General features: G+C 47.3%; 1 protein-coding gene across 1 annotated transcript in view; it reads left to right on the top strand.

Moving 5' to 3' along the window:
• Window positions 1-16,987, top strand: part of LGR6 (leucine rich repeat containing G protein-coupled receptor 6) — a 117,938-nt gene that overhangs the window by 94,928 nt on the left and 6,023 nt on the right. The window contains exons 7-16 of the mRNA XM_088534520.1: window positions 3,832-3,900; window positions 5,397-5,468; window positions 6,657-6,728; window positions 7,891-7,959; window positions 8,858-8,929; window positions 10,795-10,860; window positions 11,865-11,936; window positions 12,416-12,487; window positions 13,240-13,365; window positions 15,498-15,658. Of these exons, the coding sequence (XP_088390646.1) occupies window positions 3,832-3,900; window positions 5,397-5,468; window positions 6,657-6,728; window positions 7,891-7,959; window positions 8,858-8,929; window positions 10,795-10,860; window positions 11,865-11,936; window positions 12,416-12,487; window positions 13,240-13,365; window positions 15,498-15,658 (851 nt within the window). The remainder of the gene's footprint in view (window positions 1-3,831; window positions 3,901-5,396; window positions 5,469-6,656; window positions 6,729-7,890; window positions 7,960-8,857; window positions 8,930-10,794; window positions 10,861-11,864; window positions 11,937-12,415; window positions 12,488-13,239; window positions 13,366-15,497; window positions 15,659-16,987) is intronic.

Raw genomic sequence — 16,987 nt, 5'->3', positions numbered from 1 at the left:
TGCCAAAGCTGGTGGTGAGACAGCAGGCAGTAAAGGAGAGGTATCTGGTGCACATGTAGTCTTGCTGATTGCAGATACCTGCAAAACAGCCCGAGGATTTAATTTCATGAAAAGTCCTGCTCCTGTGGGGGTCACCACTGCCCCAGATATGCACAGTCCCACACTTGGGGAAGGTCAGCAGCATTTCTCAGTCACTGCCTGGACCAGGGCCTCCCTTGAGCTCCGAGAAAAGACGAGAAGGTGCAGGGAGGCCATCCATATGTGTGGGCTTGGATATGGGGCTGGCTGCCCCACCAAGCGGGAGAGCTCAGCCTTGGGGAACATGCTGAGTGCAGGCTTCTCCAAACCTGATGAACTTTCTGAAATCAGCAGGGTTTGGCACAGGGCAGCCTTGGAGGCAAGTTGGGGCAGCAAGAACGGCACATAGATCAAGAGCAGCTGCTCACTAGCACTCGGGGGAGCTGTTAATGAACACGGTCGGGTTTATTCTCACCTCACTGATAACCAGGAAGCACTGGCAGGAGCCAGCGTAGCCCCGTCGTTGCTGGCAGCCAGGCTGGAGCAGTATGACTACACCTGGTTGCATTTCCACTTCCCAACAAGCCCACTCCATGCCAGAAGTCAGAGGTGGCTCTTTTTTTTCCCCAGAGGGATGTGCTGAACACAATGCTCTTTGTATCTGTCTATTGCAGAGGGGGTGGGAGGCCCAGAGGTGCTGCCAGGGCTGGGAAAAGGTGTGCGTTCATTCAGGAAGAACTGCTCCTGTACATACTTGCACCCAAACTGAAGCACAAACAACATGTTCATCTGCTGATGAAAGACTGCCTGGACTGCCTTCTGCCTGGAAGAAAGGCAAGCTGGAAAGGAAATGCATTTTTAGTGAAAGACAGGAACAAATATTACAGCATGTTGAATTACTCCTTGTAAATAGTGTTGGTTGCAGATCTAAGCTCACTTTTTCTGTTAGTGAATCACAGGTGAGCCAAGTCTTATCTTTATTGGGCAACATTTTCCATCTGTTGACTGCTCACAGACATGTTGGGTATCGCTGAGGAGAAACCCCCTGGGTCATCACAGATAATGTCCCATGGCCACAGCGGGCTGTGTCACATGGGGAAGGTCTCACTGCTTCTTGTCCTGGGCTGGTCACTTTGCATCGCACAGCGTTGCACCAGCACCTGCATTGATGTTACAGGAATTTTTACAAGGGAAAGGAAAACCGCAGGGCCCCACACACAGAGCTCTGAGTAACCTCTGCATCTTCCTGTTCTGCTGTGAAATGTCCTTCTAACCTTAGAAAGAGACTGTAGGGTGAGATTTTCAAAGGTATTAAACACCTTATACACAGATAGAGAGAGATTTGGGATTGTCGGACATCTTAGGCTGCTAATTCCTTCTGTTTTTATCCAGGGCAATGATCTGAAGGTTAATTGGATTTGACTGATACTTTCAAAAAGCCCTGTAGTGCCCTTTCTTCACTTCTGATCATTCTTTCTCTTTTAAAAGCTACTTCTTTGCCTCGAGTTTTATTTCAGAGACTGCACCACAGCAGTCTTGCCGCCTTCTCCCAGTGCATATGTGTAATTGGAAAGCACTCAGACATGGCAGGAGTGGATGCTTGACAGGTACCATAGAGCTAAGAACACATAAACTGCAGATAACAAGCAATGTGCACCTTGGAATGGTCAGAAGCAGCAACCATCACATGCCAGCGTATTTCTTCTTAGGCATCTCCTTTTGAACTCATTTTTGGACTCAAGCAAAGAGACTGGGAAAGGTCCCTGATCTTCTTGGACCCATATCAAAACTAAGTGCATCAAAGCAAGCTCTTTTGTAAAGAAGAGGAGATCTCACATTTAATAGATGTGAGCTGGGCTGGAGGAGAGGATTCATCACTCCCGTTTCACTCCTGGGCCTTAGGGACACACGCAGCAGCTTTTTTGTGCATGGGGAACCTGCCATCACATTGCAGGGCAGATGGGGCTGGGAAGCAGAGATTGTGACCCTGTCCCTGGGCCTTTGATCCTCTCCTGTTGATCGCCAGCGTTCAGATTTATCAGGCTATTTGAACCATTTCCAGGTCCTCTCTCATGAGATGTGCGTACTACAGGATTAGGATTCATTTGCTCAAAGCTACACACACAACATAGACATCCAGACTCCCTCTGAACCGGGAAAAGAGCTTTTGGTGGGGGAGATAGATCGTGTCACAGCAGGGCCTGCCTCTCCCTCTGGGCTGCAAAGGGAATCCAGGCAGCCAGGTCTGATAAGGGCTATTTAGGGGTACACAAGATAAAACCCACCCAGGCCAACCCATTCTAGAGAATATTTACTGGGGAATGACCAAGTAGGGGCAGGGCCAGAAAGCAAAAGATATAGAGTAAATCACAGAGACGTGGAGTCCAGAAAGACCCAAGGGAAGAGCCACTTGGAGAGACTATCTGGGATGATTTACTGGCTAAATCATGTTCCAATCAGGCATCAGCCCATCAGGGGCAAAGTCAAGAGAGCTCTGTAGAGACTTTTCCATGTATGGACCCTGGTAAAGGAGAGGCACTAGGTAATTACCACAGAGAAGGGGGTCAGGAGAGATCATGGAGTAATTACCATGCCTAGGCCCAGAGGTTGAGAATTACGGGGTAATTGGGCAGCAGCTCATTGCTGTGTAAATGAATGGTTATTTCTGTTCTGTAAACCACAATCCAGGTTACACAGCAATTACTTTGAGGTCCATTAAGTGTAATTATACAGTAATCTCCAGGAGCCAGTAATTACCCTCATGTTCCAAAGTATCTACCACTTAAAACCCAGTGAGTTTCATGCAAGTAGGAAGCAGCCACGTGGTGTTCAGACTTTACTGCCTTCATCTGTGGGATGGACACAATAGGTTCAAATGGCACCATTGCAGCTGGAATCATCTCTCCAAGGACAGTATTAGACACGCTAAATTAGGATGCATTACACATCCAAAGCTCAGTCTCCCTGAGCTCCCCCTGGTCATCAGCACGATCGTTACCTTCCGAGGGCCGTTCCTTCCAGGTTGTCAGCACTGCCTCACTCCTCAAAGAAATCCTTTTCCTTAGAGGTACTAACCCATCCTTGGAGAAAAAAAGAATATAGTCCACGAGGCTCATTCAGGCACAGATGTCTTTTCTGGTTGCCAAGTTAGAGTATGTAGACCTTACCCTTGTCATTATCCCTCACTATATTAAATGTATGATATTTTACATGATTTATTAAATTGCAAATTAAACATAACACTCAGCAGTATCAAGCCCTCTTCCACATCACTTCCTTCTTTAGCTCACCATTTCTTGACCACCAGAGTAAGAGGTGTCTTCCCACAGTCTGCTCTTCCCACAGTCCCAGGCACAACATGTCCCATGTGTCTGAAGCACAGACATAGCCCTTGTGTGGGGCCTGCAGATCTGAAGCTGCCCTTTTATTTCTGTTTTTTTCTAACATGCCATTTTGGCTCTGGAAAGGCAAGATAAAGGCCTCATACCATAGCGTCTGGGGTAAGTCTCTGGGAGAGGGGGACAGGGTGAAGATGGACCAGCTCTGAGGGGCTCTGCTAAAGGGGTCAGACAGCAGCAACCCCGGAGCAGCCACACTTGGGCTGGCTCTCGCCTGACAGTTCTGCCAGCAGGGAATAGTCCTGCTGCAGGAATGTGTGAGAATTTGTTTCCAGGCAGTGGCTGGATCAGTTTGGTAGGAAAAAACCATCTCCCTTGCTTAACAACCAAGTTTCCATGCCTTCAAAGCACCGATACACTCAGCTGAGCTCCTACAGGATTGTTAATGAATGTTTTTCCCTTCTCTGTCTTTCAGGGATCTGAACTACAATGAGCTGTTGGAATTCCCTGGGGCTATTAGGACTCTGGGTCGACTACAGGAGCTGTGAGATTTTCTGTTTATTCCCTTTTAAAAGTGTCCTCCAAAGGAGAGTGACCAATAAAGATCTGCATGTGCTCTGACCTAGGGACAACACTCAGTCCAAGTCTTCATCTGTTTTTCTGAGCACACTCTGTACACATAGAAGCATTTTAAACCCTTTATTTCCCTCTATTCTAATCACTTCACAGCCACCCTTGGCCAAGGCAGGCTGAGGGAAGAGGAGGATCCTCCTGTAAGGCTTGGAGCAGATTTCTCCTCAGCTCTTCGTTCTCTGGTGGCATCTGATGCCAGCTCAGAATCTGTCTGATCTCCAGCTACTTACTGAGTCCTTTCCCCTAATCAGGTCCAAAACCATAGACTAACCAGTGTGATGTTAAGGCTGTGGCTTCTGCAGGCCCTGTGCCACCTCCTTTGATGTGCATAAACTATTTGATCTCACACAGACAAATGTATAATAGAGAACCCCACAATTTTATAGCCACTTTATGGGTTAGCTCTCCTCTAAATGCTTAGCCTAGGGGACACGAAAGTTGGGAGTCCATCCAAGTTAGCATCTACAAAGTAGAAACTGCAAGATAGCGTCAAGTCTGGGTGATGTGGATCCATGGTCCCCGGGGACCCTGTAACCCTAAGATTGTGTCAAACTGGTGACAGACTGGGATGGAACAAAAGTGATTGTTTTGGAACTTCTGAGAAACTTCAGAGAAGATCTGACACTATCTTTCTCTTTTACTGAAAGAATTTCTTTTGTAGGCGATTTCTCAGATCAGATCAGATATCATCGTTACTCCGACTTTCAAGTTGGGAACAAGATTCTCAATCCACTTTGAGGTGGCTTTTGAAATACGTATCACTAAAGAAGAAGCAAATTTAAAACAGCTACCTGACTAACCACTAAAGCAGACTCTTCTGGGATTAAATAACCTGATAATCACCCAGAGCCTGCACTTGGTGTTTGACACAGGAACCTGTGTCCGTAGCTCTCTGGCCTTTGTTATACAGGAGATCAGACTGGCCCAGAGCTCTGTTCTGCTGTGAAAATTTGCTGGTGGTCATTCTCTCAAGCTTAACAAAAATCTTCATGACTAGATGTACAAATTCTTTGAAGCCAATTGGGCCAATAATTCACTGCAGACTGGACTCTGGTTAACAGCTGTGCGGCTATAAATAAAGGGACTGTCCACAAAAAATGTAATTCCTGGGTAGTATAAAATAAGTGTGTTTTGTTTGCTTCAGTTCCCTGACCTGTAAACGTTAAATCTTGAGTCCATTTGATCCCGGTGAGTTGAGTGGAGTACAGCAAAATGAGAACTGTGCCCTGCCAAATGAGGAGAGACTTCGTTCCTTTGCTGGGCTGATGCTGCAGCTAGAACAGGACATACTCCTTCCTTTTTACCACTTCTGTGTTTTGGCTCTTTGCCTTTAAAAGCGGTGAGGAAAGAAGGTGTTTCCAAGCCTTTCTAATCTATTAATACAAAAATATTTGTTTCTCCCAACAGCGGTTTTCATAACAACAACATCAAAGCTATTCCAGAGAATGCATTTGTTGGGAATCCCCTCCTCCAAACAATGTAAGCAAATTAAACAGTGTTTCCTAAATCATTATATCCTGCAGAAAGGGGCTTTTCCTGATGGCTTTGGTTGGGATTCCTGACAGTTGTTGCCATGATCACAATTTGATATTCATGGTATACAGGCTAATGTAGGTTGAAACCAGCTCCCTCTCAAGTATGCTTTAGCCTTTCTGACATTAATTCTCCTTTCCCCTCAGCTGAATTCTGTTGTTGTATCAGGCTGGTAACAAAGAAGGATAAATGGGTAGCCTGCATAGAAACCTTGAGGTACATATCAGTGTTTTGTAAGCCCCATTTGAAGTTTGCATATGCCTTTTCTAGTCTTTAGAAATGCCGCTGGTTGGTTACAGCAGGGATGATACGTGCTGGGAACTGGGAGACTGGAGACACTATAACCCCAGAGCAGTGCATTTCTACCCCAAAGCCATGAACACGAAGTTCTGCAGAGGGATAAGCAGACCTGCCAATGCATTTTCATTCTGACATAGAGTCCAGCAGAGAGTATAGACAGTTCTTCCCTGTGCCAATCGTGACAGGTGACAAGAGCTCTGCTTGTCTAGTCTGGTACTTACATTATAGAAATATCAACACCTGAAAATCAGTGGTGATACTAGTAAAAATGGTCATTGCTCCAGTCTTAGCAATCCAATCTCATTCCCATCCTTGGAGTCATGCAGGGGTGGGACACTTCCACAGTGCTGATGTCTCCATTGGATCTGCCCATCTACAGTCCTTCATAGTTGGTGAAAGTGATACTTCTAGGAGGTGATACAACTTCTAAAGTTGGTTCATACTAAGAGAGCTTATTTCTTTCCACTGACTGTGAAAAGTAAGGAAGATACTTTAGATGTGCAAGATTAGGCCAAGTGTCAAGCGTAGGGTATGTCCTAGCAGGGTCAGAGCCTTTAGCAAGAATAAAAAAGGACTTGCATCTTTCTAGCCGCCTGGTTGATCACGCCCCTAAAGGACTATCCCAAAGTAGCAGGATTTCAGATAACATTTGTACCAAAGTTCAGCCAAAATATTGCTGGTGGAAGAGTCTCGGGTTATCTGGAAAAGTAGGGTTTTTTTCACTGGGTAGGCAGCACCTCCTACCTAGATTATTCCTAGATTTTCCAAGATTTATAATGGCATCTTCTCTGGCATGCACAGCAGACTCTGACCAGATACTCACTTCCTTTGCAGCCATTTCTATGACAATCCCATCCAGTTTGTTGGACAGTCTGCTTTCCAGTACTTGCCAAAGCTACACACTCTGTAAGTTCACCAAACAGATCTTCAGAGGTAACGCAACCAAGCTCCAAGCCTTGGGAGCTGGAGACCTTAGCTTCTCCCTTCCCGCTTCCCAGAGCTCTTGTGCCAGCAGAACCTCCTGACATTGCTCTTCTTATCAGCCCCTTCTGATTAGCCCTTCTGATCAAACAGTGAATGAAGGGTCACACTCTGCAGCTGTTTTCTGCTGAGAGAAAATAACTTTGAGAAGGAGATTTCAGAGGGGGAAATTTCTTCTTCCTATCCTCCCAGCTATCAAGCACCTGAAGAGTCTTCCATGGTCTCCATGTCTGCATCAGGCTCAGCAAAAACCATACTCACAAGTGTCACTATATATGCTATATACTGCTGAAGCTGCACCATTGCATAGTGTTCCCCACAGAAACCACTGTTGCCCAACAAGACAAAGGAATTGAAGATACCTGCCTTCCTCCAAGGGAAGGAGAAATACAGGAACACTTGTGCCTCATAGCACCACCACCACGCGCAAATAATCTTACTGGGCAGATAGAGCTGACAAGGGCTTCCTATACATATATGGCCCTAATCCTACTTGGGGGTCACTACCAGGTGGTAGGCAGGATCTGAACCAGAACAGCTGCTTCACACAGGCCTAACCTGGCTGGATTTTCAGCTAAACTGTTGGAGCACAGTGCTAGGTATTGAGTCAGCAGTAACCTCAAAACCTCTCTCTCCACAGCCCTCACACATCCTCTTTCTTCAGGGACATGCAGCCAGGCAAATAAAATAAATCCTCCAAATACACATGCATTCTTTAGCTCCAAAATACAATCCCTGGGAGGCTTGGGTGGGATGCCCTGCTTGCATTCCCCATGGCAATTGTTTCTATTCTTTAATTTAATTTGTGTAGAGAGCACGCCAAGAATGTCAGCTGCTGGGGGGCGGGAGGGCCTGAGCCTGCCAAGTCCTCCTGGATGGAAAGGCCCAGCTCTGGTTCACCGCATCGGTGCAGTGTGGGAGATGCGTTCTCCGCCAGCCAGTGAGCACTGGCACACTCGGAGTTGGACACGGGCCTCCCTGTGCCGAAGCAAACCTGCCATTTGGGAGCACATGGGCTGGGACCTTGGGCAGCTGCACTCGCTTCCAGTTCCTCCATTCAATTTATGTTACCCGCATTTCTCTGCAGGTCGCTCAACGGTGCAACAGACATCAGAGAATTCCCAGATCTTAAAGGAACTACCAGCCTGGAAGTTTTGTGAGTGGCAAATCTCTCCCTTTTACCCTGCTATCTGAGCTGTTCTTCTTCGAGGCTGTTCCTTCTTCAAGGCTGTTCCTTCCTCAGGCTGTTTCAGCAAGGACAATTTTTGCAGTGCTGTGCAGTTCTCCTCAGCTCTGCCTCTTCCTGGTCATTCAGCTCTCTGTTTCACTCCTGTGTTTCATGAAAGCAGCTCTCTTCTCTGTGAGTTACTCTTTCAGTAGAGTGTGTTCCCATCCTTTCTTATTGTTTGTCTTTCCTTCTGCATTTGTGAAGGAATAAGGCTCTGGGCGCAGCGTTTCAGCATGATCTGCTGAGAGGCAGTGCAGGGACAGAAGCATCTGCTGGGTTTGCAGCCCAGGAAAGCAGGCAGCCCTGGAGGACGCGTTGTCTCTGGCCATGCATGGATGTCCGCTCCATGGCACTAGGGTCACAGCTGTGGCCAGACTGCAGGGCCTGGAAGCACTTCTGAGCTTCCCAGCCCAGGTCTGTGCCCTGGCCCTGCCACACCATCCTCCCTACCTCCCTGTACAGCATTTCTGAGGCAACCGTAGCTCCAGGGAAACCACCAGTCCAGACAATGAGGAATTGAGACAGCAGAGCATGACACAGAGGCACTGCTACCCATGCTAGATATGGCCAGGGACACCAATGAATTCAATACTCACCAGTGTCCCAGGATTTGTTAGAAGAACATTCTCCCTTTGCCAAGCCCATCAGCAATGTCCACTGTCATCCAGCCTCCATTTCCAAGTCAAGCTTTGATTTCTCTGCAGGTATTTCACTATCTCGCTTATGTTGTCTCTCTTGTCACCAGCTGGAACTGGTAGTTGGACTTGGGGGCAGCAGAGTCTGTGTGCTGGCTCTCAGTAAAGCCTTCTTCTCTCTTCTCCTCTAGGACCTTGACCCGGGCAGGTATCCATTTACTTCCCAGAGGGATGTGCCAGCAGCTACCTAGTCTCCGAGTCCTGTGAGTAACATGTGTTTCTCTGTCCTACTTGCTCTTTGGGAACAGGGCATCAGAAATTGGGCTTACTTGTTGCCCAGCTCAGTGAGGGAACTAGCTATGAAAGACCATCCCACAGAGCCAAGGCTCTTGCAGCTGCTACATTTCCTATGCAGAAAACATCCTTCTTGGGCAGTGCCATGATCCCTGTATATTCCTGAGCTTACCTGTCTCATCCCAGCGCAGCCCAGTGTGACAGTCTGTGTCACTGTAAGTAATTGGACAAATCTACATTTGCATCCTTTTTGCATCACTGGGAACCGTGTGTCCCAGGCAAGGAAGGCAGAGTGATGGCAAATGGCAGTGGGTCAGAACGGCAGCATTTCACAGTTCCTAGACGCAGGCTGCACCAGAGGCAGGTGCAAACCACAACCCACGCCAGCCTCTGCTCCAAGGCTGACTTCCCGCAGCTGGAGCTCCAGGAAGCACCATCTTTTGGAGGTAGGATGGTGTTGCACAGTCCAGGAGGGTGCAGCTCTGATCTGACAAGGAGCTGCAAGGTCCTATGGCTCCTCAAAAGGTGCAGCAGTGGTAGAACTGGATTTTGGCACAAAACACCAAATCTTTTTGGCCATATTTGCTTTGCAAGGCAATGAATGATGCTGAGTGTGGCATGTACTTCTTCTTTAGCATGGCACATGATGAAATCAATGGCCCAGATCATTCCTGCATCTTTTCAGGAAGCACACTCCTCTGAGATCTACAATTTTGTCTTCAGTTGAAGACATCCTCTGTCATGAACCAGATTTACACAAGTTTGCTGCCTTGGGGCAAGCAGGCAGTTTGCCTCTCGTCAGTTAGTCTTTATACAAGCAAGCCGAAAATAAAAACAAGTTTGTTCCAGGAAAGCAACAGGAGTGAATTTTTGATCACAGAAGTTGGAAACAAGAGAATAACATAAAAATAAAAGAACATAATTAGCAACTTAGCAGATCACAGAACTTGGGCTCCAGCTGTCCCTGTAGGGAAGATCTCTCAGTTTTAGACATCTGGACCAGTTCAGTGGACATCTTGCCACCAAAATGTAGTCTTTGGAATGGCCAAAGCTGTAGGATGCTTTAAGCTCTATTTATATTTGCAAGTTATCAGAACGTAAACCTTCACAGCAGAGCCTGGACTTCATCCCTTCCCGTTTCCTTGTGGAAGATTTTTATGGGGACACTCTACCTTGTTCCTTCTTTCTAGTTAATTACACTGACATTAATTGCATTGCTTTCAGAGTTTGAAAACAGGGCATATGGGCCAATGTTTGTGCATGTTTACATCTCTCTTGCCTTCTGAAATGCATTAGCCTTGCCTTTGAAATCCATTGGTCTTGGGCCTCCTCACAGAGATATCAGTTGCCCTCCTTGTTTTCTCCCACTCTGCAGCCCTTCGTAGTACATCAGGATATCATAAGAACTTACACACATCCAAACAGAGATTATATTATTTACACTACATTTCTGGTCTCCCATTGTCCACATTAGGCTTTTCGCGGAGAACTTTCCCAGTGGCTGGAAGACAGACAAGTCAGCACTTGGGGTCCCCAGGCTCCCCCTGCATCTCCTTGACTTTGGCTTGCAATCCTTTGATGCATGCCACTCTGTGTTTTCATCCCCAAAATCCTGGACCCACTGCTGGGGTGCCGAGGCAGGAGTCTGACCCACAGCAGGCGTGGGAGACGTTCAGAGCAAGGGGCAGGAGGAGACCCCCTTGCCTGGGGCTGCAGCTCTCTGCAGCTGTGCAAAACGGAGGGCAGGTCATTCCCTTCTCCAATAATTTTCAGAGGGCTCTGGAGCACTCATTTTTGGTCTCCTAATGTTTCTGTTTTGGTCCTCCCCTTACAGAGAACTGTCGCACAATCAAATTGAAGAGCTGCCCAGTTTCCACCGGTGTCAGCGGCTGGAGGAGCTGTGAGTAAAGAGATCTCCTCACTCGCATCTTGGTCTGGGCAAAGGGGCTGCCTGAGGGGCATTGCTCCCAAACACAGACCTCACCTACAGCATCGCTGCGTCTTGAGCTTAGAATGATCTGTAGGAGTAAAAAGTCCAAGGCCCCTTAGAGAGGTTGTCCCTGCGCTCTGCAGCGTCACAGCCTGAAGAGGCAAAGCATTTCATGCAGCCTCAGCAAAAGTGAGAATTAGGACAGTTTCATAGGAAACGGAGAGCCTCATAGCCCAGGCTGCCTCTTTGGGAACTCTGAGGGCAGATATGGCAGAAAATTTTCAGCAAAACTTCCCTCCAGACAAAAAGCTCTGGTCTTTAACATTGGTCTGGGGCATGGGGGGAATCCTGTGATAATTTCATCTAAAGTATTCCTATGAAAATGTTTAAAAATACCAAAAAACACCCAAAAAAGACAAACTTTCAGAATTTCTAACTTGTGGTTTCACTCATGGTGCCTATATTACTTTTTACAGTATTTCGTAATACACTAAATTCTCGATTGGCATGAAGGCAAACGTGCAGTAAACTCCTCTTTCAGACTTCTTACATTACGTTTCAAACTTCTAACAGACCATGTCTTAAATTAACTTTTTCTTACAAAATGGAAGTTTGGTCCCTTAAGCCCATACTTACCATCTTGCTAGCCCCACCTCCACCAGCTACCCACAGTTTTTCTGGGAAATGAGTTGGAAACACGTTTGGTGGTGCATGGCATGCCTGGCATGCAAGCAGCTCCACGTGCCAGTCGCTGTACTGTAACTATCGATGTGCAGGTTATTACCTGCAATACACAGGTGGTCCCTTGCAGCTAAACAGCCTTGAATTACCTTTCCGTGCTTTGCTCCAACACCCCTTTTCCCATCTCTGCATACCCTGTGTCACTGTTTACTTTTGCTACACTGGGATGGAGTTCCCTGCAAAGCACGAATGCGACTTCAGCTCTTTTCTAAAGTCAGCTTCTGTCTTTTCAGTGGTCTCCAGCACAATAAGATCCAGGAAATCAGAGCAGACACCTTTGGACAGCTCATGGCCCTGCGTTCCATGTAAGTATAGCCAACTTGGCAGACTGACCCTTTCTCAGGGTGGGAAGGGGAACCATTATCTCCCAATCAAGGTGACATGGAGAATCCTGGCCCTCTTCCCTCTATTTCTGTGGGAGGCTTTGCTTTCATCACTAGGTTGGCTGGTCCCAACTTTGTTCTACCTCTCCTTGTAAAAACACAGGGACAGAAACCTTCTGGGGCGGAAACCTCCTCCCTAATCAACCTGTTGCACGGAGAGCCCCTGGACAGGACTGGTGTTGATGGAGGCTGTAAGGAGGTCAGTGAAGCAGAGTCTAGCAGTACACAGGATGCACCAGCCCAGGGTGCGTCTGGAAGATGTATAAGACAGAATAAGACAGAACGTAGGGCAGACCAAGGAGCTGCAGATCCCACATTTGTTAGCATCTAATTTCTGACCTAGACCAGCGTCAGCAGCTTTATTGTTCTGCTCCTCTTACTGGCATATCCTTGCCTTGCAGAGACCTGAGTTGGAATTACATCCAGTTTATTCATCCTGAAGCCTTCGTGACTCTGCACTCACTCACCAAGCTGTAAGTTGCAGTGATATTTCTTTCACAGAGGGCCATGGAAAGCAGATATTTGAGAACTTCCCATTGACTTCCTGAGCTACCAGGGCACTTGGTGTTTAGATTTCAGTGCTGAGGCACTCAGTCTTACCAGAGGTTCTTGTCTCAGCTCTTTACATAAGCAAACCAAATTCCAAGGTGGCCTGTCAATATTAGAGGGAGGATGAGAGTGCAAAAATGGCCATCTTGGAGATATTCACACCCTGGACACTTAACACATTACATCCACTTTCTGATGTCCTCATACCTGCCTGATGCCTTTATTACACTTCAGCCTCATGGTCCATTTCAAAAATAGTCATCACAGATCATCTCCATTGGTTCTGGAGGGGTTTCCAGTCATCAGTCCCCTGGCTACGACTTGTCAGTATTTTATGAGCCATGAGCTACAGTTACACCTGATTTACCATAGGAAGAAGTGGCGGGGGGGGGCGGGGCGCAGAATGCATGAGATTAGGTAGGTGCACAAGGAGGTGGATATCACACAGCACTTTCAGCAGCAGCATTAACCCCTGCTAGCCTCCCCATTTCCTCCAGGGTTTGCAGTATCAGCTCTTGAGGAACCCAGCCCCCATGCAACACCCAAGCCCATTTCAGCATCTCATTTCAGGGCGCAACCAAGGCAGACACATGACACCCTGAGCCTCTGCTTGGCTTTGATATCACCAGCATCGAAACCCTCATCAGACTGACCCTCTTTGCCTTCCATTCACCAGGGACTTGACTGATAACCAGCTGGTCACGCTGCCTCTGAATGGCTTGGGCGGACTGACCCATCTGAAGCTCCAAGGCAACCCGTCTCTCTCTGAACCCTTCTCTAAGGAGAGCTTCCCCAAAATGAGGTACTAATATTGCCTTGGGCACTGTTCCCTCCTTTACTTCTGGCTCTCAGGATAACTTGTGTTTGTTGATATCAATCAGCATCCTGTTTTGCTTGTTTGCCTCATGCTTTCCTCCATCCTCCCAGGCATGTAGGTTGAGCAAGCCTCGTCTGCTCCCAATGTGCTTCATCCATCTTGTAAAGTCCTCCATGGGAAAGTGATGATGCACTCCCGGGCCCGTTGGCCCTACCCCCAGACACACACACACGAGTGGAACGCATGAAGAAGGCCCAGCTAAGGGCTCCGCTCAATGGAAAACATTCTCAGAAGCCAGTCCTAGCTAATGACATCCAGCTTGCTTTCAGTAAACTCTGTGTGGCCGTGCCTCTTCTGCTATGGATTAATGAGGAGCCTGAAGGGGTCAAACTGAGCAAAAGGAGGCTACAAAACGCTTGGAGTTCAGTGCTGCACTGCAGGCTCTGGCTCTCCTGTAGCTTCATTAGCAGTGGGTCTGCAGCACTCCACGGTCCCTCACGCTGAGGGACACACGTACAGTGCTCCAGATGATTGGAATTGCCCTCCAACAAGACCATGTCCAGCTTGGATCTCCTGAATAATTGCCTTGGGGATATGTTGCCAGCGAGGATGTTGAAGCTGATGTTCCCTCTCATCCAGCACAAGTTGAGAGTTCCCAAGGCCAGGGTTTCTCAAATTTAGGCCCTCACAGCTGGAGTTACAGGTCACTGTACCAAGTGACAGGTCTAACGAGAAGACGTGTTGAGCTCTCGCCTCAGTCTGCCTGGGCAGTGGTGCCTGCGGGGCTCTGTCTTTTGATTTTTCTGACTCATCATAGCCTGGATCTGCTGCATGACAGTTTCCCAAATGACTGGGAATCTCACAAACTTCTGGAGGGTTTTCCACACCCAAGACGGCAGTTCTTTGTGCAGAGCAGAGCAAATTCAGCAATTGCAGGGGCTTTCCTGTCCACAGCAATTCCACCGGCATCTGTGGAGCTGGTTTGGATTTGTGCCAGCGAAGCAGACTGCAGGGCTGGTTCATCCAACCAGGCCAGTCAATGCTTTCCCAAGGTTTGGAGGTACTGCCACTAAGTAGCTTTTTGAAACTTGTAGTTCTTGAAACTTAACATGCCTGAAGAAACCATCTGAGAACAGTTTTTAGCCATGCCATGAAGATCTGTACCTCCTTACCACCTTTCAATGATAGGATTTAATTTGGAGTTTATAACAGGAAGCGAGTTTGTATACAGAGTTCCCATAGCCTCCCGGGGCTCAGCCAAAAAATGTCTGGGAACTTAAAATAAAAGCATATTTTTAGACTGTAGAGTTTCACTATATTTACTGATCTTGTCAGAAGACCTTAACTGTCTGAAAAACTTAAGATTCATTTGACTTCATCAGCAATCTGTCAGACTTCCAGCAAAGAAGCAGGCATTTTCTGTCTTTGAAGAAAATAAAACTTATAACTGATAGCCATTGTTTTAGATGCTGTTCAGCTGCTGTTTAATTAACCATGTAACACACACTATAATTAACAACCAACAATTGAAAGCAGACATATTCAAATGACTTGCTGCATTTGAGATAGCTGAAAATTCCCTGCCAGGGATGGTAGAGGGAGCCCCAGTCATGGAATCAGAGCTTGTCTGTGCGTCTCTGACCTATTGCACTTGCTCAAGCTCTTGGGAAATTCTTCATCTTAAAGAAGAAATGAAAGGGTGCCCAGCAAAAAGATGGACCCAAGGCAACACCCGATGATTCCACATGCATGTGGCAAGCATGGGAAAGCTAGGCTAATTCAGTCTTAGGAAATCTGCAGAAAGGTTTTAGGAAATTGTCTAGGAATTTGAGCGCAGTTTCCAAACCTGGTGTTTGATGATATCCCATTGGCAGGCAGACAGTCTTTTAAGCACCAAGAATGGGACACTGCAGAGGCACAGTGGGATGACTGGATCCTCACTCTATCCTGCCCTGATTCCCTTATACCAGAGAGAAGTGTAACCACCTGCTCCAGTGTAACCACCTGTTGATCCATAAGCTTTTACCACATGTGAAAATCAGACACAAACTGCAAAGCAATGGAGAATCGAGTCATGGAACCAATGTGCCTAAATGTTCTGCTTTGCCCCTTTGCAGAATCCTTGAAGTACCTTACGCTTATCAGTGCTGTGCCTACGGAAGCTGCAGCAGCTTCTTCAAGGTATCGAACCAATGGGAAGCAGAAGACATGAGCCCTGAGGAGGAGGATCCCCATAAGAGGACCATGGAATTGTTTCCAGGTCACACTGATAACCACTGTAAGTAAATGTGGCTGAATGGTGACCAACCTGTGGGCTGGACCACACTGCAAACTTGGATGTGATCCAGCATTTGCAGGAGTGTTTCCATTGCAAGCCATGGAGTTACACCTGCCTCCGAGAGAAGGCAGAGTGATGATTCTTCATTTCTGGTGGCAAGTATCTGTGAATGGGCTTCAGCCAGTGTCACTGCATTGGAGGAAACAAGGAAGAGCTTATCCGGTGCTTCTAACTCTGTCTCACAAAAACATTTGGCAGTCGCAGCATGGACACAGGCACTAATTGGACCATGCTGACTACAGAGCGAAGGAGGCCACATGAGCCACCTGGATGAGGTGGCCGAGGTTACATGAACCAGTTTCTGGCCTTGGTTACTAGGCAGTACAAAGTCTGTGGTAGGATGCCAGTCTCGGTAGCTATCACTCTGCTGAGGATGGTCTCTAAGATCAACCCGAATGAAAAGAGACCAAAGAATTCAAAAAAACATAGGTTCAGCACAGGGGCTGGGCTAAGCAGGGCACAAGAGGCCCCACAGTTAAGACTGAGCGGGCAGTTCTGTTCAAAACTCGTTTTTTTCAGTGCTCCAAATAACTTCTGCATAGATGCTCTCGAAATCTGTTGTATCCACAGTCTTGCATCTCGGTGGCAGCTCCCTGTCAAAAGCTGGTCTGATCCCCTTTGAAGAGAATCTCAGAAGAAAAAAGCAAAGAAAAGTATGAGCTCTTTTGTTTCTTCTGTAACTGCTAGAGAGCAGAAATGGCATTTTAGGATGCAGCTTGGGCATATAAACTCACATTGTTTATATGTTTGTGTAAATACAGAGTTCACATGCACTTGCAAGGCCTGGGGCATCCTTCAAGCAGATCTACATCTCAGTGCACTCCTGTGGGAAATAGAGAGGATGCTGTGCCCTCCAGGACCAGGACAGCCACATTTTAGTCACCTTCTCCTGGGAGCACCTTAAGCCCTGCCAGAAACAGGCCAGAATCAGAGTCTCCTCTTGTTTCCTAAGCAGGCAAGACAAGACAGAGAAAGATATTGACCCAGAGCAGTTGGGTTTACATGGGGAACTCTGTGCTATAGCAGGGATGGGAGGCAGGAAAACGGATGCAGTTTGATACCTTGTCCCTGCCATCTACCCCACTCTGATACTTCACAGCCGAAGAATAAGCTTTTGTGGTGTAAAATGTCAGACCCCAGCAAATATGAGCATGACGTGACTCCAGGCAGTGTGCTGGACTTGCTGGTTACACTGGGCAGACAGTACAGAGGAGCCATATGTTAAGGTCATTGCTGCTGGAATTTCTTCTCAGATGGGTTATTTTTTCC

Source organism: Tinamus guttatus, unplaced genomic scaffold (genome assembly GCF_059628265.1).
Source record: "Tinamus guttatus ecotype Peru unplaced genomic scaffold, ASM5962826v1 Tinamus_guttatus_pri_ptg000563l, whole genome shotgun sequence".
Classification (NCBI taxonomy): domain Eukaryota; kingdom Metazoa; phylum Chordata; class Aves; order Tinamiformes; family Tinamidae; genus Tinamus; species Tinamus guttatus.
This window is presented reverse-complemented; position numbering and strand designations above follow the sequence as displayed.